The sequence below is a fragment of the Balearica regulorum genome, chromosome 3 (genome assembly GCF_011004875.1).
Source record: "Balearica regulorum gibbericeps isolate bBalReg1 chromosome 3, bBalReg1.pri, whole genome shotgun sequence".
NCBI lineage: Eukaryota > Metazoa > Chordata > Aves > Gruiformes > Gruidae > Balearica > Balearica regulorum.
In genome coordinates, this window is record NC_046186.1 from 70,371,585 (window position 1) to 70,396,725 (window position 25,141).

General features: G+C 42.5%; 2 protein-coding genes across 5 annotated transcripts; both read left to right on the plus strand.

The window, feature by feature from the left end:
• Positions 1–616: 616 nt before the first annotated feature.
• MTRF1L (mitochondrial translation release factor 1 like) lies at positions 617–16,055 on the plus strand. 2 transcript variants are annotated; one of them, XM_075748392.1, is made up of 7 exons: positions 617–1,056; positions 3,932–4,011; positions 5,246–5,429; positions 11,245–11,408; positions 12,399–12,516; positions 14,260–14,396; positions 14,858–16,055. In XM_075748392.1, exons 1-7 carry the CDS (start codon positions 753–755, stop codon positions 15,071–15,073), a joined length of 1,203 nt encoding a protein of 400 aa, XP_075604507.1. In that variant the 5' UTR covers positions 617–752; the 3' UTR covers positions 15,074–16,055. The 2 variants fall into 2 exon arrangements, with proteins under 2 accessions (XP_075604507.1, XP_075604508.1); XM_075748393.1 differs by having other exon boundaries at positions 801–1,056; positions 3,874–4,011; positions 14,858–15,941.
• FBXO5 (F-box protein 5) lies at positions 15,230–24,073 on the plus strand. Of its 3 annotated transcripts, none has more exons than XM_075748389.1 (5): positions 15,230–15,366; positions 19,875–20,611; positions 20,945–21,035; positions 22,208–22,369; positions 23,676–24,073. In XM_075748389.1, the coding sequence occupies exons 2-5, from the start codon at positions 19,890–19,892 to the stop codon at positions 23,925–23,927; spliced, it is 1,227 nt and encodes a 408-aa protein (XP_075604504.1). In that variant the 5' UTR covers positions 15,230–15,366; positions 19,875–19,889; the 3' UTR covers positions 23,928–24,073. The 3 variants fall into 3 exon arrangements, with proteins under 3 accessions (XP_075604504.1, XP_075604503.1, XP_075604505.1); XM_075748388.1 differs by lacking the exon at positions 15,230–15,366 and adding an exon at positions 17,814–17,943; XM_075748390.1 differs by lacking the exon at positions 15,230–15,366 and adding an exon at positions 17,937–18,022.
• Positions 24,074–25,141: the final 1,068 nt, after the last annotated feature.

The window sequence follows — 25,141 nt, forward strand, 5'->3', positions numbered from 1 at the left end:
TTCAATGGTCCTTTTTTCTTCTTCTGACAATGCATTTCTTTTCCTCTAAATGCTTAATTTTGCAACCGCTTTTACTGTGGAAGTACCCTTCCACAAGAATTTGCAGTTTCCTCCTCCTCCTCCTCAGGGCATTTTAATTCTGAACATTTCTTCTGGAGCGGGAGGAAAAGGCCTGTAGGAGCAGCCCGGATACCCCAATCCCCAGCCGACGCTTCCCGCGCCCCCTCCCAGAGGCGGCCCTGAAGGCTGGCCGCAGTGCGGGGCCCGGTCACTGAACCGCACCAATGACCACCTCCGCACCCCCGTTCGCCTCAGGAGCCCTGCTTTAAACTGGTGGGTTTAAACATGAGGATTTGGGGAGGTTTGGGGGCTTTTATTTTCGGTCACAATGAATAAAAAAACCCGCTCAAACGCCACCTCCCGCCCGAGAGGAGCCCCTCTGGCGCCTGCAGGAAGGCTCACAGCCGCGAGGGAGCACCCTCAGCGCCGAGCCCCGCCCCTTGGCCCGCCCTGGCAGCGCTGGCCAATCAGAGCGCATCCGCCCCACGGCACAGCCACGCGAAACGAAGGGAGCCGAACCCCTTCGTCCGTTTCCGCCAACAGAGCCCCCATAATTTCCGGCTGCTCCTGAAATCAGCGTCGAGCTTCTTCGGCAGTTTCCGGAAACCCGGAAGGGAGGCGGCCGAGCGTGTTCGGGTGCCTCCGGCAGGGCTGGCGAAGGGCGGTCGCCCGACTTCCCTCCCCAGCCGAGCATGCGGCTGCTCTCGCGAGCTCTCCGCGCGGCACAGTGCTGCCGGGCCGCCGCGCTGTCCCCTCGGAGCCTCCGAGCAGCGCCGGTGGGGGGCACCGCGGCGGGCAGGTTCCCGCCGCAGCCGCGCCGCGGCCTGAGCGCCCGGTCCGGCTTAGACGAGCTGTTCGCCGTCCCCTCCTTACGCCGCCTGCTGGAGGCGCGGGCACAGGGCGGGGACGGGGCGGGGACGGAGCTGGCGGCGCGGATCCAGCGGCTGCGCGACAAGGAGCAGGAGCTGCGCGACACGCGGGAGCTGGCGCGGCAAGGTGCGGGGCGGCACGGGCCGCGAGGGGCGGGGCGGACGCGGTGCCCCGCGGCGCCCCCTGGCGGGGCCACGGGGGGCGGGGGGGGCGATTTACATATGCCGACGCGATTGGGGGAGCGCCCCAAGGGGGGGCGGGCGGAGGCGGCCACGTGGAGCCGCGCGCCGATGAGGGTGGCGGCCGCGCGTACGGGAGGCGCGGCGCGGGGCGGGGCGGTGCTGTCCGCGCGGGGCGGTGCTGTCCGCGCGGGGCGGTGCTGTCCGCGCGGGGCGGTGCTGTCCGCGCGGGGCGGTGCTGTCCGCGCGGGGCGGTGCTGTCCGCGCGGGGCGGTGCTGTCCGCGCGGGGCGGTGCTGTCCGCGCGGGGCGGTGCTGTCCGCGCGGGGCGGTGGCGGGAGAGCGGAGAAGGTGTCAGCAGGGCACGTCCGGGGCGGGTCCCTCCTGCCGGGAGCAAAGCGGCCTCCTGGGCCGAGGTCTGGGTGCGAGTCAGCGGCGGGGAGTGGGAAAGGCCCATCCGCGGGCGTGGGAGCCGCTGGTACGTGAAGGAGAAGCAGCGTGATAGCATCTTTTTCATGTAAAATAAAGATAATTAATCAGAAATAGCAAACTTTTAAACTTTTTTTGTGTGCATTTTTTTTTTCCTGCTGTCAAGGCAGACCAGTCTGGCTGCCTGCATCCATTCCAGCAGTCCTGGGCCTTGGCACCTCCGTGCTGCCTCCGCACTGTGACTTAACTCTGTGTTGTGTTAGCAGCTGCGCGCTCGTAGCCTTGCCAAATAGCGAGTGGGTTTCTTTTACCCTGAATCAAACTTCATTTTTGGTCACGGTTAGAAACCAAAATGCAGAAAAGGAGTACTTTAAGATCAGTAAACACACACTAGATCATGACGTGTTCCCTAAATCATGTATTACTTACAATTAATCAAAGGTGTTAACTGTAGTGAGTTATTCTGACCAATGGAGATGGCAAACGCTGTCTAAAAGCAAATGGGTTTGGGTTTTTTTTTTCCCCCCTATTCATTCTTGCCAACCTCAGATTGAAAAAGGAGAAATGTTTCCTTTGAACAAGCTAAGCATTGACCCAAGCTAACTGAATGAAATGGAATGGAAGATTTGGGTTTTTTTCTTCTTGCGGAACTTGCTGAAGAAATCAGCGTCATCAAAACCAGGCTTGGAACTTCAGCAAAGTGAAGTAATCTCAAGGGCTTAATCCGTAACTTTGAGCACTGCTGTAGTTCCTCCTTAAAAATATTTGTATTTATTGTTTTAAACTGATTTTAGAGCCTGTATTACATTTGCATCTTAAAGTATGCAACTGCAATTAATTTTTGTATTAGATTATTTCTTAATTACATAATAATTGCATTGTCAATAGCTGGTTTGACTCTAATAGATTTGTAACTCCTTATTCTTCCTTCTGTTAGCCTTAATGACTAGCCTGTGATTTGTCAGTAGTTATCATAAAGAAATGTAGATAATTGGAGATAATCAAGTTTACGTGTTTAAAGAGTTACAGTTAGTCAGGTAGTCAACCGTGCATGCTCTTAGCCAGCTGTGAGTAAAGCATGCTTGTTGTTTAAACCAATTTACGCATGATTATCTTTTTAATTTCCTTCTTACAGAAGTGATTGGAGGGGGTGTTAATTCACCGATATTAAACCAAATTGTAAAGTTAAAAAGTTTCATTTAAAATTGTGCTAGTGACTAAATGCAGTTACAGTGCTGAAAAGGTGTGGCTTTATTGTAAGCTCCCATCTCAGCTGAACACATTTAAAAGCTTGCCATACACAGAAAAAGAAGTCTAGCATCTTTCTTTTTCTTCTCTTGCTATGGACTGTGCAGTTACGTGTCCCTGTGCCCACCCCAGTTCCCCATTTCTCATTGTTTGTACCATTTTCTCCTTTTTCTGGTAATTTTTTTTTCTTCTGGACAAGTGAGCTGAATCAGTGCGGATCAGAGGCTGCTTAAGATACTGATTTTTTTTTTTTTTTTAAAAAATTATTTTTCCTTATGTGTGTGAAGTTTGATATTGAGCAGAAAAAAAAGGAACACTTTAATGTATCAAAACTGTAGTACCAGAAAAACAAGTCTTAATCGTAAAGCATTAGTGTTGATCAGTCAAGTAACACTTTAAAGTTACAAGTTCCTCTTATTATGCAAGAGTTCCTCCATACCTTTGGGTTTAGTGATGTGTTACAAGTTTTGCAGCTATTCTGGAATAAATTAACAGAGCTAAAATACTTGAAATGACCACTACTATCTTCAAAGTTCTGCATACAATGATAGGGGTAATAGTCCTTTTAATGGAGAGCGTCAGTTGTGGGGCTGCCGTGCTCCTCAAATCCTTCAAATTACAGAAAGTAATTTCTTAGAATCAGAGCATGGCTGAGGTGAGAAGGGACCTCTGTAGACCATCCAGTCCAACCCCCTGCTCAAGCAGGGTCATCTACACCAGGTCGCTCAGGGTTGTGTCCAGTCAGGGTTTGAATATCTCCAAGGATGGAGACTCCACAGCCTCTCTGGGCAACCTGTGCCAGTGTTTGACCACCAGGACAGCAATTGTTGTTTTATTGGTTGGGTTCTTTTAATGTTTAAGTGGAACTTCTTGTGTTTCAGATTTTCCCATGTCATACCTGAGCAATGTAGGGTAAACCTCTTTATATGTTCTGTGTATCTTCGTTACAGGTCATATTATTAATCTCACTTTCTGACAGGTTTAGTGTGTTGGGTTTTTTTGTGTGGTGATTGTTGGGGGTTTTTTGTTTTGTTTTGGTTTGTTTTTTTGTGGGGTAAGTTCTTCATGTGGTTATTTTTTTTTTTAAGGTTTTCTGAGAGTGGCATTGATATAAATATGAGGATTAACCATACTCAAATATTCCAGATGAGACCGAAGATTTCCAGAAACTTGCAGAAAGAGAAATCGCCTCCTGTGAAGAAGAGATAGCTGAACTGAAACACCAGGTTAGATCCCCTTTAAAAGCCTCTATTTCCTTGCCATTCTTAAATTAACAACGCCAAATTGTCTTCTCATCAAAATAAGATGTATACAATAAACTCTTCTCCTCCTCCCTTGCCTGCCAATTATACTCCTCAACTAGTGTATGTTATCTAAGGAAAATGAAAAATGCAGATGGTATAGAGACAGCCTGTACATAAGTGCCTGCTTGTATCTGAAATTGTTTGCATTGATACTTCTTTATAAGTAGGTGCTATAGTTTGTCTTGCCTGGGTGTAGGTACCTTTATGGATGTCCAGCTCTTTATCTATTGGAAACGTTAAACTTGTATAGTATCACATACACTGGTAGTTTTGAGAAAAGTAGCTTAATACGATGTAACTACTTTAGACTGCTACCTTATATAGGTTCTACATAGTATCTATGTAATTTAACATAAAAATAATGATCTTTACATAAACAAACTGTTACATATTCTTAATGTTACTGGTGAAGCAGAAGCTGGTACTGTCATGTTCTTTATTCCTTCGACAACAATACAACAGTCATTTTATAAATACTTTTGTAAGTACTTGTGATTTTGCCAAAAGAAGTCGTCCTCTGTGGAAAGCAACATGACCTAGTGCCAGTAAAGGAAGATGATTGAAGAGCACCTGCAAATCATCCAGAGTTTTGATCGAGCCTGCAAAATTGTGATACGTTTTTTGCTTCTAGTGTATCTTTCTTCTACAGATCAATATAAGGCTGGCTCTCCCTTTTTAAATAAATAAACGCATAATACAGCTGAGTTGTTGTTGAAGGACTGTCCTCCTGAACATTTGTACCTTCTTAGCTCTGCTGTTGAGACCGGGTTAAAAGGGAATCTGATGTGAAGCGAGGTGCTCAGTTGGGTTGCAGGAACCGGTGTGTATCCTCTGGTGTCCAAATGTCACAGTGCTCCCAATGGGTGAAAACTTCTCTGGAGTTTCATAGGTCTCACGAGAGACCGGTGTAGCTCCCGCGACTGTGAACAGACAGACACAGGGAGCCTTCCTGCAGTGCAGCATCCCTCCCACCTCTTCCTCACTGCTGCCTCCTCGCTGCAGGGGGTGTGGGAAGGCTCTCCTCTGGGCAACCCACCAGTTAGTGCAGGAGAAGGCAGCCTAGGTCCCTCGCAGGCTTGTCTGGCACTTTGTACTATCTCAGTTGTGGACAGCAGTGTCAGAGGAGAGTCTTAGCTGGGTGTTTTTGTATTCACAGATAGTGTTGCTTTTGATTCCTTCAGAAGAAACAGATGAGAGTGATCTTGTCCTGGAAGTAACCGCTGGAGTTGGAGGGCAGGAAGCCATGCTGTTCACCTCGGAGATATTTGATATGTATCAACGATATGCTGCCTATAAAAAGTGGAAATTTGAAATATTAGAATACTTTCCCAGTGAAATAGGTCAGTAATGAAAATACTTAATCTTTGTAACTTTTTAATTGAAGTTGAAACGCTCATTCATGAGACACTTGAATTTCCTGACTGCAGGAAGCTAATTTGCACTAACTTAATTTTAGAAGCGGAAGATTGTTTGAATGTCTGAGTACAATTTTCCTCAGCTTCTGTATTTCAGAATGAAATTCCATTTCAGAAGTACTATTAAAATACTACAGTGCTAAAAAAGAAAACTTGTCTTTCAGTAAAGTGAAACTAAGAGCTTGGCGGAAGAAAATTCAGAAAGTGATGCAGATATGTAGGTTTAGCTTTATTTTTTTACAAATACAGATTACATAAACTTTTTATTTGGATATTCTGCTTAGTTACTTAATGTTTCTAGTGTTAATAGATCAGTTTAGTGGCAGGTTGAAAGTCTGTTTATTATTATGGATCCCTTGGCAGAGAGGGATCAGTATAATTAAAACTATTTTTGAGGCTTAATCTAAAACATCTTGAATTTATCTGAAATAATGTAATCTGAGGATTTATATGTATATATAGCTCATCTGTAACAGCTAATGGATGAGCAAAGTGGGGGAATTGTTGAGACTTTGAGAGATCTAATTATTTATTAAAGTCTTCAACTAAAGTCCCACAGCCAATCAGTTTAACAGCTTGATGCCAGTAAAAGATGTTTCTCCTTTCTCCCCTCTCCCTTACTGCCTCTCTGCCTGTCTGAGCAGTCCTACCTCTTTTTTTGTTTGTTTGTTTGTTTTTATCTGTTTTGATGTCCTTTTCACTTAAACTGGTAAAGACTTTGTTTTTTAGGACTGGGATAGGTTTTTGCCTAGTTAGTGCGTTAAGTCAGTTCTGATGAGCCTTAGAGCCAGCATAAGATAAGCAGCAACATGGGGCAGAATGCAAGGAGGTGGAAAAGCTGGGTCTTCTGGTGATGATGAGCTGTGACGTTGGTTCACTGCTGCTTATGGAACAGTGTCTTTGCAAAGATGGGGATTGGTAGGTAGGTTTACACAGCAAACTGAGGCAGTGGCACATGTTCGTTAATTTTAGCTTAATCCAGTTAGCATGTAAAGTTCTTTCACAAAGATCAGGCTGCTGTGTCTGTGTTTCTGCCAACTTCTTTGCATTGGTACTTGATATTATGCATCTTTGCAGAGTCTCATCACCAAGTCAATCCAACTGAAAAATAGCATACAGAAAAACCCCCTCAAACTGAAAAAAAAAAAAAACCAAATCAAAACCAAAACCACCCCCCCACCCCCCCCCCCAATTAGTTTTCAGGTAACCCAGCACAAGAGAAGAGGAGAAATGCTCATGGGGGCAGTGGAGGCAGAAGTGTGTGGCTACTGGTGGTGGCAGTGAGAAACCCAGGACCTCCTGCTGGCAGCAGGAAGTTGGGTTGGATGCAGCCAGCTGTGAGACTGCAATCCAAAACATGCCCGACCAGTGGCAGGGATTTTGGGTTTCGATTGACAGATTGCTAGCCACATTTCTCATCAGGCTAGATCTGCTAAGTCTGTCTGTGTTAACAGATCTGCAGGCTTACCATTTTCCATGCTGTTGTGGGTACAGCTAGCACATTTTGCTTGCTTACATACTGCTGTGGAGGTAATGTATATATCATAGCGGGTATGGATCAGTAGATGGGCACTCATGCAGCGTACTGCTCCTAGCTCAGATTGATTGTGAAACTTTACCTGCATTCATACTTTCATCAGCATTTTTTTTCCTTTTTTTTTTAGTGAAACTTTGAAGAAGAAATGAAAATGTTAGGATATGCAATCTGTCAGAAAAACTAATTTTTTCTCAGTCAAGACTTAATGTAATTGCAGAGAGATTTTTAGCAAGCTTTGAGAAATGTGAAGCATCTTCTAACAGTTCTGTTTGCTTACACCATGTCTTGGACTCAATGCTTTCAAGTATCTTTTTCCCTTTGTGTTTCAACCATGTAGAAATGCACAAAAAATAAATATCCATGACTCTCCTAACTGAGTTTCTAATGTCAGTGAGCTACTTTCCCCTTCTAATGAGGGTCTTTCTGTGCCCTAAGACCCTTCTTGCATAAGTACAGTTTTTGATTCACTGTTGAGAGATTAAAAGAAGGTTCAAAAATTGGACTCCATGGGAGAAATACAGTTGGACATCACAAACTGGCAACTTGCAGTTCTAGGTACAGGCTTGAATTGTTGTCTGTAGTCACATTTCAAAAAAGGGAGACCCATGTCTTCACTCACGTATTCAGATACAATTTAACTTACTATGGATTTCACACTTCTAGCTTCTTAAAATCTTTAATAGAATTTGATTTAAAAAAGTTGTATCTGTAAAATATTCAAAAAACCTTCTCTAGAGTTCTTAGGAGGTGACTTATTTTAAGTTGATGAACATGAACTCAAGTTTTCACAGTATCAGAATCTCCTCCTAAAGTGGCTACTGTTGATTCAATTAATATACTTTTTTTTAAATTTAATGATACTTGAATTCAGTATTTTCTATTATCTAGATTTGTTGCTATTAGTAAACTTTTTTTTATGGTCAAGGGGTCATTTGTCAAGTAAACTGTTTGCACAGTTCAAGTGATGAAGATAGGGACAAGAAGAAGCTTCACGTTAACAGCGCAGCTTGTTGCTGAAAGAGGATAGTCATGTTTATCCCCATTCATGACCAAGCAGACGCTTTGCCAGGAGCTCAGCCAGTTCAGCCTTCAAAGCTGACAAAAAAAAAAAAAAAAAAAAAAAAGAAAAAACAGTTAATAGATTTCAGTAAATGGAATAAACATGGTGCAGGTTAGATGGGTGCTAACAGAACGGGGGAAGGGTCTGGGTCTTCAGTATTTCACATACCTGGGGGAGAGGAGAGTTGCCCTTTCCACTGTGGCAAGCCTGAGGTGGGGTAAACCCCAGCGGTCACGTACAGCTTCACTTTACGGGCACGCTTTCGCAGTCAGCTTAAACAAGGGCTGCCCCACCTTCCAGCCAGCTGTGTGTTCCTGCTCGCTCTCCACTCTAGCAGTTTTGAGGCCACAGTGCTAATTGGATCAGTCCACTGATTTGGCTTAAAAACTCTGTTATTGGATAGTTTTAAGTCAGGTCTGACTCTTGCAGTGTATTTTCTGATCTTACTTGCATGACTGCATGTTATCAAAACTGAGGAGCTAGACATAAATTGGGAGGTAGGGGCACTAGAGATGGCACTGCCACTGAAAGGCATGTTGGAACCCTCCGGTTCAAGGTGTGTGCGCTGTGCTGAGTAAGAACGGAGTTAAGGATGCTTGCTGGTGACGCTAGCCTGTCGCATCCCCTCCACGCTCCATTTTTATGGACTGCAAGGTCCTACATTAAAAGGTCAAACTCCCTCATTTCAGAGAGCTCCAGGATTTGGCTGAAATCTGAATGTGAGCATGTGTGAACGAGGTGAATGTTAAACAAAGCTGCAGTGAGGAATTGGTTTCAGTCCACTGTTAACTGACTTTATTGACCTATCCCTAGGTATGCCACTGTGCAAAAATAGTATGTTCAAGATTTAGTGTGCACATTAAAACACAAACCCACATGTTGCTATTTATCCACTGCCTCTCGCCCTGTAGTGACAGGCGGAGACGCAGATATGGGACTTTGTCTCAATCAGGGTATAAGATGCCACATAAACACCAAGTGCAAACTCCCACCCTTGTTCTGTGCACATCAGCTTTCAGGATAGAGAGGGACGTTTTAATTGAAAGGGGCAAGCATACAGTTAATAAGAGCTAACTATATTTGACAGGTCTACGACCTGTCTGCCAGGGTAAAGGGATTATTGGCATTTCGTTTGATTTGGCTGCATTTTGTGTTAAACCTGTGTTGGTAATAGTTGGTTTGAAGTAGTGTGACCTAAATACCTGTCTTTTGAACCAGTTTCTTGATCATCTCAATGCTAAGCACTATGGTGCCACAGGCATACTGTTACCACTACAAACTTAAACTCTCCTGAATGTGTCACAGATGTGGCTGCAGCTCAGACAGACAGACTGTACCTGTGGTATATATATTAATGCCAGGAGAAACAAGGGAGAAAAGACAGAACATTAGATTTTGCAATGAACTGCTTATCACGTAATTAATACTTGTCAGTGGTGCCGTAGCCTTGTGGACATTCACGTTATTTTTACTCCTGACATAGCCTGGCTTCTTCCCCATGTGCAGAGGTTGCTTATGACTTTTTTAGTACTTGCTTTTTATATACGATCTTTTGTTCATTTGAATAGTGTTTGCATAGCAGTAGAAAGATTTCACGCTACCTGTTAGAATGAAACTTGCTGAGCTAAACTGAAGATTTTGACAGATATTCTTGTTAAACTACATGCTTTATGGTCAGATTTATTCTAAACATGACAGATTTATCTTACAGAATTGATAGTAGATAATGGCTATAAATTAAATCAGTATGGTATGTTGAGTAGCACATTTGAATCAAAGTGGTACAGTTTTGTACAAGTAGGAGAAAAATTTTAAAAGTCAGAAGAACAAAAATGAGATGAAAGAGAAAGGAAGAGGCAGTTTAGGCCGTGACTGTAAAAGCAAATATGTTTCAGTAAAATTATGAGGGAATGTTAAATTTTTGTAGAATAAAAGCATTTTTAAACCTTCTTCGTGCAGGCGAAAACCTGGCCTGTGTTCTGGCTGATGATTTTTTCCTGCTTTGCAGGGCATTTTCAGATTCTACGTTGTCTTCATTTTCCCATTTTAAAAAGCTGCTACCTTGTCCCTGTGGTTGATTTCCTTAGTCTAAAGATAGCCTAAACCAGTATTTCTGAGGAGTATGTGCCTCTTCTTTTCCTCGGCAGTGGTTTCATGTTGCAGGACTTTAACAGCAATAGTCTTTCAAGGCCACCTATCTCCTCTTTAATCATTCCCTTGGCACGCCATCCACTGTACTGAGAATGGGATCTGGGAACTGAGCTGGATTAAAAACCAAAACGGGTGAAAAATTACATTAATTTATAGTGCCATCACTTCTCTGATCCTTCAAACAGTTACACTGGCAGGACTGAAGGGTTTGCACACTAGCAAACAAGGAGGGGCAAGAATGCCATAAACTAGTATTGCATATTGCAACAGATGCTTTCTGTCAGGAAATCATGATTGTACTGGGTTTTATTTCCAAGTTCCAAGCTGTTCAGAGCTAGTTTTTAGCACGCTAGTTTTTAGCACGTTGCTGACAAGCGTTTTGCTGGACGTATTGGTAAGAGGGGCAGGAGCTGGAGTTCTGCTCGCTCCAAGGGAGCAAAAGATTAAAATGAAATGAAAAAGCAAAGATGAGACATGGGGAAGATGCATAGAGGAGAGCGGATAACAAGAAGAGTATGAATAATACTCATCCTTTAGTTAAAGAGTTGTTTGGGTTGTTTTTCCCATTGTATGATAACTAACAATAAAAAAATTGATGTAGTTTCTGAAGGTGGCTTTCAAAATTTGATCTTTATGTAGACTTACTACTGCTGTTAAGAGTTCTGCTGTGGTTTATGATTGTATGTGTACATATATGTGCATGGTTTGTAGACAATCTTTTTATGTGTATCAAAAAATTAAATTGGACTCTATAAAAAAGAATTTGACAATCCTTTACTTGAGATGATAGTGTGTGAGTATGTATGTCTGGCTTTGTTTTTAAGAGTCTTCTTACATTTTTGGTATAATTCTGCCTAGGTGATTAAAAGGTAAATTCATAATTTTAAGAAACAAATGACAATGATGTCTAAATACACTGTTTGAAATATAATAGTATAATACCAACAGGTTTTTTTTCACAGCTTTACAACTGTTTTTCTTCTGTATTTAAGGTGGCCTAAGACACGCAGTTGCCAGTGTAGCAGGTCTTGAGGCTTACAAGTACATGAAATTTGAAGGTGGAGTGCATCGTGTTCAGCGAGTGCCAAAGACAGAAAAACAAGGACGCATTCACACCAGCACAATGACTGTTGCAATATTACCCCAACCCACTGAGGTAATATTTATCTTTTAGTATAACAGACTTTACCATGAGCAATGTTTTTACATGCCGCATTGCTGATACCCAAGTGTTTTCTGTCTCTCTGGTTATTCTCTCTTAATGTTTTTTTTTAACTTGGTTTTAAACTAAGACATATTTGGTTTTTTTATTTTTGTCCAGGGAGGTGAAATAAAAAATTTCTGGATTTCCTCATAATCCTAATTTCAAGAAAGTCACTGGCAGTTTACTTCACTGTAACTTGAAAATTCACTGTGACTGTGTCTTGCATGTTTTGTGGAAAACTGTACTTTTTTTTACAAAGTAACAAAAGACTGAATTAGTTTACAGAGTTCATAGAGATTTCTTTTAGCACCTCCTCTTCCACATTTTCATAGTGTCTTCACTTTCACCTTCCAAACTGTACGGGTGATAATTCATTCTCGTCAGATTTGCTTGGTTAAAAACAACTGGCTAAGCATTGAAGCTTTGGTTTGATCTTGGTTTCGTGTTGACCTAGCAAATTGTCAAAGGTGTTACCCCTTCCTATTCTCTTCCGGAGTTGTCTCGCTCCTTTCTCCCAGAGACCATCGCTGCGTGCCAGAGCCAGCCAAGGGAATATGTTCCATTTTATCTAAAAACCGTCTAGTCAAGCTCAAATATTGGTTATCTCTGCTGGAAGAGGGTACAGAGCTTTCAGAGGAGGGGGAAGATTAGTTCTAAGGGATGGTTATGCCTTAAGCTACTATTTGTTTGATTTCCTGCTTCCATCATGTTGCATGCCAATCTGGCTACAAGGATTTGTTAATGCAGAAGAGTGTAACAAATGTAATTTGTTAATTTTGTAGAGTGGATGCGAGCTAGCGCTCATAAACTTTAAAATAGTTTGATATTGTCTGAATGTGCCTTATAAAATAAACCAACTGTGCATATTTGATATCTGTCTGGAAAGAATCAACGTAAATATGTTCTTTTTTTCTTTTTTTTTCTTTCTGTCTCCCATGACAGATGAGGCTGCAAATTAATCCAAAAGATCTACGGATAGAAACAAAGCGAGCTAGTGGAGCTGGAGGCCAGCACGTCAATACCACAGACAGTGCTGTACGGATAGTTCACATTCCCACAGGTGCTTCATCTTTTCCTTAGTACAAGATCCACATTGCAAAACTGCTGTCAGAATTTCTTTTGAAACAATGGTTTTATTTTCAAACCTGTACAACAGTAGAGCAGAGTTTTCATATAGTTTTTGTGTGTGTTTATAGTACTCTAAATGCACCATCTTGTGCCCACTCCGGTTTGTAATAATGAAAACTACTGGCTTCAGTAGGTAAGCCATCCAGTTTGCCATTAAGCATGACACTCTTAAAGCATCCAGATCAGTTCCTATGAAAAAGTTAGATTTAAGCTTTCAAATAATGGAAGAGAAACTGAAAACCAGAGTAAGTTAAAATCTGATGGTTTGCCTTTTCTTGACTAGAAAAGAGAGATTGCTGTATTTCCATATTAAAATGTTGCTTTTCATTGCAGCGTGTACTCAGGATGCCAGCTTCCATTTGTCTGCTGGCGCCTTTCCCATAGATTACACACATAATTAGGAGGCCCGTCCCCAGGGCTCAGGTTAGGAAGCGTAGGAGGGATAAGATACACGCTCAAATGCTACCTGATTTTAGCTGTCCTATCTTTTTTTATTGCCATTCCTAAGCTTTTTACTTCCCTTTGAGCAATCCACAACAGCTGCCTTGACTTTCATTGCTTTTTAACTTTTCCTCTTCTCTACCACAAACATTAGTCAGGCTTTACAGCCGCGGGGTGATCCCGAGTGCTCTTTATCTTCACCTATCCAGATTTTTGCCACCCATTTCTTCATATTCATTGAAGTCATGAATCCATTCTGCACTTGTTGCATCACCTCAGTAAAGCAGAAGGTAAACAGTGGAGAGGGTAGAATTGTGTTCAAGATATGATGACAAAAAGGTACTCCAGATTCAAAAAGTTTTGGATTGCCTGCATGTTTGGGAAAAAAAAAAGCCCACAAACTAAAATCAGCAAATGATCTTAGTTTTGCTGAAGGCAGTTATTAGTGTTTATTATAGAAATGGTTCATAAGGGGTTGCACTAGAGATGGTTCATAAGGGGTTTTCTATCTCACCTTATCTCCTGCCTTTTTCCTATTCCACCTTTCCCTTCTTCATTCCTTTTGATCTCTCTTCCTTCACAATTGTTCTGTTACTTCTTCTATTTCTCTTGTCCTAACTCTGTTTATAAACCTTTGTTGTGACCCAAAAAGTTGTTTATAAACAAGTCTTCCATAAAGTAATACTATGTAATCTTATAAAAGCATACTGTGATCTTACCAGAGTTACTTAAATCCAAATAACAACTTTGCTTGTGCTGTCTTCTTCCAGTATTCCTTCTCCTTACTCCTTCCTTAGGCTGTTCCACTTCTCATCTTAACTTGAATTGTATGTTTTGGGGGGAGAAACCACTGTTCATATTCTATATACTCGCTATCTCATGTATTTTACTGCTCCATAAATCCTAAATTTTGTGGAACTGTGGTCAAAAATTACAAATATTAAAGGTGTCTTCTGTAAGCCAGTTCACATCATGTATCTTTTATTTCCCTATCTACCTGTTGTCCATCATACTGAATTAAATTTCTTGTCTTACGGCTAAAAGCACCTGTCCTGCACTTCTCTCCCAAAATGTATCATTAGACATTAGTAAGCCTGGACTTTTACATTCCCAGTCCAAAATACATATTGAAGAAAGATACAGCTTATTGTAACATAATAAAAATATTTTAGAAATTGCAAAATCCTTTTAGTATGTTACTGTTAAGTGTTAAATGTCATGATATCTTTGGCAGGGATCGTGTCTGAATGTCAGCAAGAAAGATCTCAAATTAGAAACAAAGAGAAGGCTATGCAAATGCTATGTGCTAAATTATACAACGCCAAACTGGAAGAAGAAACCAAAAAGAGAAACAGTGTTCGAAAGATTCAAGTAAGTTTCACTTAGTAAAGATACAATTCTGTACGAGCATATGCTCTTGGGATAGCTCCTGTGTTGAACTGCAAATAGTAAATGGAAATACAGAGGAACAGGAGCGCAGGAGGGACTTTTGCGCAAGGCAAAAAAATTACATTCTACTTGAGCAATAAAGATCATATATTAGCCAGACTTAAAATTTCAGTAGTATGTAAATTCTAGAGATCTATTGAAACAAACTGGATTAGAGCATGAAGAACCAGAACAGTATTAGAAAAAGATTTAGTAAAATTGTTCTTTTACACGTTTGAGAACAATTACTGCAACTACTTGAACTGGTCTAAGCACTATATAACTATGACAAATTTTGGATAATCATGGGAGGAGGAGAAAGCTTTTGCTTTAGATGCTTAATCAATATTTCATCCTTTTTATAAAAATATGATGATGATAAACTGATTCTTCTTGTTTGATAGATTGGGACTAAAGGAAGATCGGAGAAGATCAGAACATACAACTTTCCACAGGACCGGATTACTGACCACAGGATAAGCAGATCAGTGCATCATATTGAGTGTTTCATGCTAGGGGAAGAAATGCTAGATGAAATGATACAAACTCTGAGAGAATATGCTGATTATGAATCTTTAATGGAAGTGATTTCAGAAAATGAAAAAAAGAATCTATCCTGAACGTTGCTCTCTGTCAGCCCATTACAACAGATGTAGACATTTCTCTGCAAAGGAGCTTCTCTGAGCACCACCCAGAAAACGCAACTGCTTTTCAGATCATGAAAGACACCACAACTTGTTTCCTCATGACTGATAAACAGTTTTCTTACTTGCTGAGTAAAAGACTTTATTACCTTTTTATGAGACACTATTGCTGCAGCAGTCCACTTAAAAAGTAAATTTGACTGGGCAAGAAGTAACTGCAGTCTGTAACTTTCTCCACTGAGAAGATACTGATACACCACTCTCAAAAGGTACGCATTAAAAAATGAGCTATTTCTAGTTCCAGTTTTCATTTAAACAATAGTTTAAATGTCAGTACAGTGTCAAGTAGCTTGCTTCAGAGAAAAAAATCCTATTTTGTTTGAGTGATTGGAAGAAAGTGATAAATAAATGACCCCACTACTAAGCTGCATATTTGTTAATCACTTACACATGGCATGGGAGAAGGAGTCAAAATGTCTCCTTCATGTTTTCCTGGCCTTCTGGCCCTTATTAGTAAGCACAAAAAATTGTTTAAGAATATCCCTTGTTCCGAAAGAAACGCTGAGGAAGCCAAGTGACAAATTATGTGAATTGTTTTTGAAAAGAATGTTTCTGTTCTTGAGTCAGAAGTGAAAAGAATCATTACAGTATTGTTTGGCTGATATTTCAGTCTCCATTTGGCTTCAGTTCAGTTTCTCCTTTATGTTTTTAATTGGCTCTCCAGTTTATTGATTTTCTAAAGGTTACCTAGTATGAACAGCATCTTACTGGTTTCGTCTATTTATTTACCAGCATTTTAAAACACTTGATCTGTGAAAGCAAAGTAAAACTTTTGCCTTTCTAATCTACTGATATATATGCATATGTTTGTATCTGTGGGTAAAGAAGACTTTAACCTTTATTTTAGACTACGTTTTACAATCCCAAATACATACAGCAATATAAAACCTGCAGCTTCCATGCCACATTATCCCATCGTGCATTGTACCTATGTATGTGTGTATACACACACAGAATGTATTTGAAATATAAATACCAGTAAATAAGAAAAAATGTTAGCATAAATATAGGGGTGTTTACTTTCAGACTTCTAATTAAAATTAGTGTAAGGAATTAGAATAGGAACAAAGTAAGTTTGCTACAGATAGCTCATAGAAATGCATTATTTAAACAGCCTATATAAAAATCAACTGATTATTATCAGTTTATTATCTTCTTTTATTACATTTGAGACTGCGGTTTGAACCAATGCATGTCAAAAAAACCCCGTATAGAATCATTCAGTATCGTTATCAGCTTTGTTTTCTAGGAAATACTGCATGGTAACTATGATTAAGTTCCAAATTTTTTAATTAAAGATGCGTATGTTAACTTCTGACGTAGGAGTGCCTGTGTGGATAAGGTGAGGCACTCATATTTCCTGTTGGTAAGTGTGAGGCCTAGGTGTAGATTTACTGCCAGATTTATAACTCCCAGCTGGCACGTAAGAAAGTAAAAACAAGCATTGATGCATTTTGTGTGTAAAATAATTAGATATTGATTGGAGCAGAGACTAGGACTGAAGTCTTCATCCCTGCCAGATCAGTACTGTAAATGGAAGCCTCTGGAGCTCTTGTGACAGTCCTCTTGACTTCGCTTAAAGCCAGGCTGTCATATACCAAGTGGTGGATGGAGTTTGCGATTCCTCCTCTCTCACTTCAGCTTCATATTCCTCCAGACAAGTAAGGGCCATCAGCCAGGTCTAAGCACTGGATCACTGCATGAAACCTCCCTAAGTGTTCAGGTCTTTGTCCTAGACCTTCCCCGACGTTCCAGCCGGAGGCCTGGCTGGCCAGATCTTGCCTGGCGTTTGCCGCTCCCTGTTCTTGCCTGTCTGGCGACCACCACCGCCACGTGTGGTGCTGCCTTGCAAGCGGCCAGCGCCAGCAAGGCCAGGTACCACCTGGTCCTGGCAGGAGCCTGACAGCGCTGTCCCCAAAGCTGGCGCCGGACAGTGTCATACGGGGTGGGCTTCGCTATCTGGAGAGGAACCTCCTTGGCCTGTCACGGCAAGCATTCTGCATAAAGACTCGAAGTCCCTTTCTTGCTCCACGTTCATTTTACTGCAAGGTCTGTTGCGTCAGCACAACTGCGACCTCCGGGAGCTGCGGGGAGGTTGTCTGCAGGGGCGGTGGGATCCCTGCGCGGCGGCTGGTCCGCTGAGCTCCCAGGAGCGCTCCTCCTCGCTCTCCCAACTACTAATAACGTTGATCATACTTTAAAAGAAATACGTTTCTTCCATGGGAGGAACCCAGGTGTGAGATCCGCCGCCAGACTTAACAAATCCTTCCTTGCCGCGGGAGCTGCGTGCACTCTGCGCAAGGCTGACGGGAAGATCCTTTTACAAAAGCAAACGCAGCGCTCAGGCGCGTGTCACCCCGCTACCGCAGCGGTCGCTTGCTGGGTTAGCGGCACGCCGTGACTCCGCCGGGGCGCCGGAGGAAGGGGAGGACGGGAGGAAGGGGCGGCCGGGCGGGAGACGCGGGTGGCCCGGCCCCGAGCCCCGTCTCCCCCGCTCCGCCCCCTGCCCCGCCCTCACCCCGGTCGGAGCGCGCGCGCGCCACCTCCCCACCACTCGTCTCGCTCCTTGCCGGCCGAGGAGGGAAAATGTGAGCCGGACCGGCTCCGCCCGCGGCGCCTCGGATTGGCCCCCGCCTTCTGCCCGTCTCCCATTGGCCGCGCCGCCCCCGCCGGCGGCGCCCGATTGGCCGGCCCGGTTTTGGATACCAAATTCAAAGTTTTTAAAACTACCCGGCGAGGGCGGCCGCGCACTCACTGCCCGCGGGACGCGGCGGAGCAGCCTGCAGGTGAGCGCGGGCGGGCGGCGGGGCGCCCCCGCGGCGAGGGCTCTCTGGAAAGGCCGGTTCGGGGCGGCAGAGCTCCGCGGTGAGGGCTCTGTGGAAGGGCCGGTTTAGGGCGGCGGGACTCCGCGGTGAGGGCTCCGTGGCCGGGACGGTGCGGGACGGCGGGTGCTGCCGCCGTACGCGGTGGCGGAACTGGGGGCTCTGGCCGTGCTGCCAGGGGCGGCAGGCGGTCCGGGGATGGGGACGCCCGGTCCCGCCGCCCTACCCAGCCTCGTCCCGCAACTATCCCGCCGGCGGGACGGGACGGGATGGGATGGGGTGGGACGGGACGGTGGTGCATGGGCGACCGTGGAGCGCCCCGGTTCCGTGGAACGCCCCAGTCCCGCGCCGAGCCGCGTGTGGGGTGCGCCCCGCTGCCCGCCTCACACTAGCGGGGCCGGGTCCCAGCCGGGGTCGGGAGCGCAACTCCCGCCGGCGGGCAGTGTCGGGCGGGGACGCGCCGCGCTCTCTCCCGCCCGCCGGGCCACGCCGCCGGAGGGGGCCATCCCCCCGGCGCGCTCCTGTCCGCCCCGCCGCCACCATTTTAGGGGGGAATCCTCCACCGCGGGGAAAAGCGGAGACCCCCGAAGGCGCAGGGTGCGGTTCCTGGGGGCCGCGGGGCACAGCAGGGCCGGGAGCCGGTCTACCTGCCCCCGACCCGGGCCATCTTGAGCGCTGGGCGGGAGCAGCCTGACAGCGCCGCGGGCGCCCGCGGCTGAGCCCGCTCTGGCGGGGGGTCGGGGCTGGCCCTGGCCCCCCGAAATATCGGGGGGGGGACATTTCCTAGTTCTGCTGGGTTTCAGCCCAAAAGCTTCTCTGCTTTGGCGGCGCGCAAGCGAGGGGGGAAGGGGCGGAGGAGGCTTAGCGGGAGGGCTTGCGTCTCTCCCGCAATTCACTCTGTACAAAGCCATAAGCGCATTTGCTCCTTTCTTCCACCAAACGTAGGTACGAAGAAGGGACTTACTCTCTGAAACGTTCATGAAATACATTTCTTCAATACTTTTTACTGAAACTGCTAAAGCAAAGTGCTTAAATCCCTTAAAATACATGCTCAAATGGGGGAGCTTATTTTTCATAGGAATTGCAAAGCATGTTGAAAATTATTTTCCCCTTAGATTTAACACTTCAGAGATGGCTTCCTTCTCCCCTTCAGCCCTAGCCCATCCCCCTGCAATTGTTACTATAGATAGCACCACACTTGGGGGGGGAGGGGAAAGAAACAGGGCAAGAAAAGCTTAACTTCCTTATAATATCTATTGACCTCCCACCCTTTGAAAATCATGCTTGTAAGTAACCTTCATTTCACTTTGACCATTGTTTAAGGGTCACTGCTTGCCATTGTAACTTGCCCATGCATGTGAGCACTCACGCTTTTCCTGTGCCACCCAGCCTTCTCCTCTTTTAAAAATGCCACAGATACCTGGCTGCATCAGCAGCGTTGCCTCTGGCCTTGGATGCAAACTTCAGGCTGCTCTGGCATGGCTATACCCCTGCACCCACCTGCTGGCACTCACAGACCCTCTGCCACTGGTGTCCTCAGCAGGGGACCACGAGTGTCCCAAGTGTATCACTGTATTTAGGGTAGGAAGTGGTGGCGTTGGTGTGTCTAAAAGTAATCTATACTGGTGGAAGGGTCACAAAGTAAATCATCCAGTTGGTTTTTTCACCCCAGTTATATGCAGCATAAAGCTCTAATTTTGAGAAGATCTCACGTAGATTTAATGTGTCGCTGATCAAATCCTTAGTTCCATCTAGTTGTTTGTGTTACAGACATTAGAGGGTGTGATAGATAAAAGCTTACAATTCATAATGTGGAAGGAAGGCTCTTTATATGAAAAAGAATCTATGATGCAGTTTATGCTGTGTTGTAATACTGTCCTTGTTGTTTCTTGCAGGATACAAACAAAATAATGAAATCAAACCTTAACCACTCCCTCAAAATGAAATGTGATCTTGATTGTACGCCTCTTCGCGCTGGGTTTGCACCATTGAAGTCTACTGTGGAGAAAACAAGACTGGAAGAATCCTGTCCCTTGAATTATGAGGAAGACTTTTGTAAAAGCTGTGCTGAAGAACATCAGAAGATACTCCTTAGTGACTCATACCATGCGGCCACCAGAAATCTAGATCTTGAAGATGAAGGAAGACCTGTACACAACAAAGAAAACAAACAAGTAACCCATAGGCTTGATGAAGGTATCTATGAAATGGAGGCACTGGAAAACAGTAAATTTAATGAGGACAGTGGTTATTCCTCTATGTTAAGTAATCAATATACTGATGCAATAGAACATGAGGATAGTATACCTTTGGCTGGGAATCTCTGTGGCACACCAAAGCATTGTCTCATGAAGAACCAAAACCAAGCACAGTTTTCAAAGAAGACTTTGTTGCCAGTAATCCATTATGAAGAAATGATTTGCTCAACTTTGAAAAAAAGTGGTAAAAGAAATCTCAAGTCTTGGGCTGCAGTAGACAGAATTCTTTTTAGAGGAAAGGTTGAACTTTGTAACCTAATTGGAAAGAAAATGGGATTAGATAGAATAGACATTCTTGCTGAACTCTTCCAAAAGAACCTGAAGCATATATTAGCAAACATCTTAAGGCATCTTGATGAGATGGATTTAATAAAGTAAGTATATTGATCTCATTGTATTTAATTGGGACAGTAAACAACCTAATCAGATGGCTTACAAATGTTTTAGACATTGATAAAGACAATGTTAGACATTGATAAAGACAATGCTTAGTATTATGTATTAATAAATTAAAACATGAACTGTTGATGTAAGCTGTGATATATATGGACAATGTGTCTTTTCCCTAGAAGGCAAATTAAAGACTACAACAGTGAACATATCCTATCTTCTACATGAAAGAAAGACTGCATGGTTATGCTTACTATTAAATAAAACGTTTTTCCCTTTCGAAGGAGGTAACTGATATGCTTGTATTGTCGTTGCAGTTTTGCTAAAGTCAGCACAACATGGCAGAAGATTCTACAAGAAGATAAATGGATTTTCCAAATGTATAGTAAAGCTGTGAAAAACCTTTCTGTAAGTTTCCACACTTGTTGGATATTTCACGTCTAAACCAGCAGTGTCTTTCTGCTATTTCAGGGCTCCTCCCAGCCTTAAGACGTTGCAGTGGAGTTTCTTAGATTGAAAACATTGTCACTGGAGTGTCTTGGTTTGTCCTGTTAGGATGCCCCGTCTCAAGTGTTGCTGGTCACTTAGTGCGTAGACTGTCTTTGGAGCCCAAGGAAGGTTGACTGAGAAGGTTACCCAAGGAGAGATGCAGATGCTCTTGAGAGCTTCCACATGTCCTGTGTCAGAGACAGGAAGGAGAGGGTCAGTCCCAGCCTGGCCTGCTGGACAAGCCCTAGAGGCTTTCTCAGCAGTGCAGAAGGGAGAGAGACAGAGAGAAACCACTCGGCCGACTGTGTGACTCAGGTTCTCTCTATATACTCTCTACCCACAATCTGAAGTGCAACACATTGGCTACAGAAAACTGAAAAGCTTTTTGCACTATGAGCTACTTCTAATGCCTATCTGTACTATGAAATAAAAAGATACACGATCCAGCCACACTAGCATTGCACTTTACTGAGGCAGGACCCTTAAAACACTAGGAGTGTGTTTTGCCTTGAGAGACAATGAAGCAAGGCTTAGGATCTGCCACAGGATAAGGTAGTTGGCTGGTTTGAATTTTGTCTAGTATTTTGTGGTGCTAGCCTCTTGGGACAGTTAGACACCATTGAACATTCATGCCATAAAGTTTGATTTCCTCTCTACCATTGTATGCTTTTTTTTCAACCTGTATACAAACTTAGAAAACTGGTGGGAGGAGTTTACTTCTCAGAAAGAAAACTTCAAGCATCCTTATTCACTGTAAACAGTTGAAATATTGCTTTGTGCTTTAAAACATTGCAATGACTAGGTTATATGCTCTGCCTAAATAATTATGTATAAATATGAAAATAAGTTGCATTATATAATAAAAGATGGTTGGTTTTGATGGTCTGAACTAGGGTTCTGTTCTACGCATTTATAACAGTAGTGAAGGAAAAAACTAAGGTAAAATTAACATACTACTTGGTATGATGCTTTATTATTGGAAACCTAGCCAGGAGGATGGATCAAAAATAAGTTGTTGACTTCTATTAAACAAAAAGTTGGTATCAGATAAGTCTTTTCTCAAATTTTATTCTTGTTTTTCTTTTCACTAGAATGGCACTAAGGCACCAGAACATGCTGCAACAAGGGAGTATGTTCTCTACCGAGCGGCTTTAGCTTCCATTCAAAAAGCAATCCCACCAAAAAACTTGAGTAAAAAAGGCGCCAAATCCAAAGCATCTAAGAGTCACAGCAGGCTCATGGAGTTTTCTGAGGTAACTGGTGATTTCCATTCATCTTTAATTTCTCACACGTTGTCTGGCACACAGTTCGTAAAGAATATTTCTAAAAGTAGTATCTCCAATTTGAAGTGACTTATTTGTATGACCGCCAGATTTTGCTTATTGAGCCTATTTTAAGACAATGTCAGAAACTAAGTGGAGAATATTAATACAACTAGATTGTTCTCTGTCTTTTCCCCCAGGTGTCTAGGTACCTTTAAAATGGATTAGTGGTATTCTTTTGGCTTAAACTTTGGCTTGAATGAGACATGAAAATGTTTAGTAATTTCCTTTTAGCTTCTATGGGCTTATAATGAATCACAGGTTTTCCATATAAGCGGCCCCACAAAAGCTATTAATTTTGCTTCAACACTGATGGACAATTTTTTATTAAAGACCAGAGACTAAGCAGCTTTAATTTTTTAAAAAATGAAACAAATTGATTCTCCCATTCATTCTATGCTTCTTTTTCAACTAATGATCTGACATTGAAATGAGGTTTTTAACGACATATTTGTTGTATGTCACACATTTGGAGTTGTCAACAACTGCTAACAAGCCTGTTTCCTTTTACCTTGTTGTTTAACTTTTGTTTTTGCGCATATATGCGCAAGTCTACATTGCAAGAGTCTCGTTAATAAGCAATAGACTTTCCTAACTAGAAAATGTTTTTTATACTCAAGCTTAGAAGTCTGTACCCACACATTTAGATTATAAAAACATTTTGCTTTTAACAGTCGAGTGATATAATGTTATACACATCTATAATTTTCTAATGCTGAATGATTTAAAATGGTGGATCTGGTTTTGTGTCCCATTAATTCATTGGAGAGAAGTAGAAATTGCTTCGATTTGGTGTCTCAAGTAGAGCACCCCACAGCTGATGTTTCTGGACACATTGGTCACTTTTAAAAGATGTTAATGATTCCAATGGAATTCAGATGTATTTTCTTTTTTTTAAATTAAAGTTAACTAAATCTCCATCCTTGGATGAGGTTTGGAGGATTCAGGAGGGCTATCTTTCTTACTGCCTTGCATTTAGTCTGTCTGTCCTTTAAATTTTAAATTTAAAGAATTTTAAATTGGCTACCTCTATTCTAGTCCAATGCAGTTATAGACTGATTATTCCTCTTCAATCTCTATCAGAATGATACAACCAGAATTAAGCTAAATTTATAATTTATCTCTTTAGAGTAGAAGAAGTAATAAGAGGTTTTGTGGCACTTGGATAACATTGGGGAATGTTTGGTATTTACCTTCCACTCATGATTTTCTTTATATGCTTTTTCTTTTCCAACAGGCTGCCAAGACCTTGAGAAACACTGAAAGCCTTAAAGTCTGCCATCGCTGTGGCTCACCTGCAAAGTATGACTCCTATCTACAAAGAGCAATGTGCAATCGTGAAAGTTGTGGCTTTGACTTTTGCACAAAGTGCATGTGCAGCTACCACAGTTCCAGTGACTGTATGAGCGGCAAACCAGTGAAACCCAACTCTAAGCTGGGGCCGGTTCCTGGGACTAAGAAAAGCAAACAGAATCTACGGCGATTGTGATCCATCCATCCCAACACAAATTGTTAGATGTCCATAATAAGAGGGTTTTTTTAGGATACGGAGTTATCGACAAAGAAAATTAAACAAGAAAATGCTTTCTGCTATTCTATATTAAAAAAGGGTTAATTTTATTATTCCTCTGTACTATTTGGTTGTGATGAAATTTCTAGAATCATCACAAATATCCATTTTAAAAAGTCTTACTAATCTATAAATTATAAGGGAAAATTCTGGATAGGGATTCTAATAACATTTTAGAAATTGTTTCTGACAATTTGTCTACCATGTTCCTGGTCTCAAAACCCCACGATAATACTGAACAAAACAAAATGTTTTGGCAAGTAGCCTTCCACGTGTAACCCTAGCAATTCTTGGATACCAGAAGGGGGAAGTGTAAACTCTGTTTTATTTAAATGTTTACTTCTGTTCAAAAGTCTTTTAAAAGCATTTATAGTGAGAATGTCAAGTGAGGTGAGTGAAGTCCCTTTTAACATAAAATTATGAGGAAGTCTAGATTTTACGATTTTTTTAAGGCGCTTTGCCTTAGTTTTAAAATGTGAAAGCTCATAATACCATTTTCTCTGATGGTTTAGCTTATGTTGAATCTTAAATTGTTACTCTTCCTTAATTTCTTCATTTAGAAACTGCAGGTTTTCCTTGAACTGAGATGATACCCTTTCCAGTTAAAAAAAAAGTACTGTATCTTGGCTATACTGCTAAAAAAAACATTTAATTGCCATTTTTTTCCAAATGAGAAGATAATTTTTTAATATTTGTATATATTTGTAAATATTACTTTAAATATTATTCATGTTTGTCTTGTAAATGTGAAAATAAATTACTGTTCTCAACAACTTGGTTGGCAAATCTGGACTTCCTATTTACCATCTTAAAAGATTACTTTTCATGATCGTTTCTCATGCTTTTTAGTATGTTTTTCTTAAAAACCTTGATTTAACAAAGAGCAAATCTCCTGGTTTTGTGTAAAACTTACTGAATTCATTCTTATGCTGTATTCCTGCAGCTTACCTAAAGGCTCTTAGCAGTAATTGCCGATAGTTTCTGAACCAATGCATTAAATGAATTTTTTTATTATTGCTTAAATTTATGCTGCTGTTGCAGAACTGGCTTGCTGTCAGTAAAGTCCTTGTGATTCCACAGCAAAGAAAAGCAAGCTTTCAAGAAAAGCACTGATCACTTTCTGGAAATGTCTG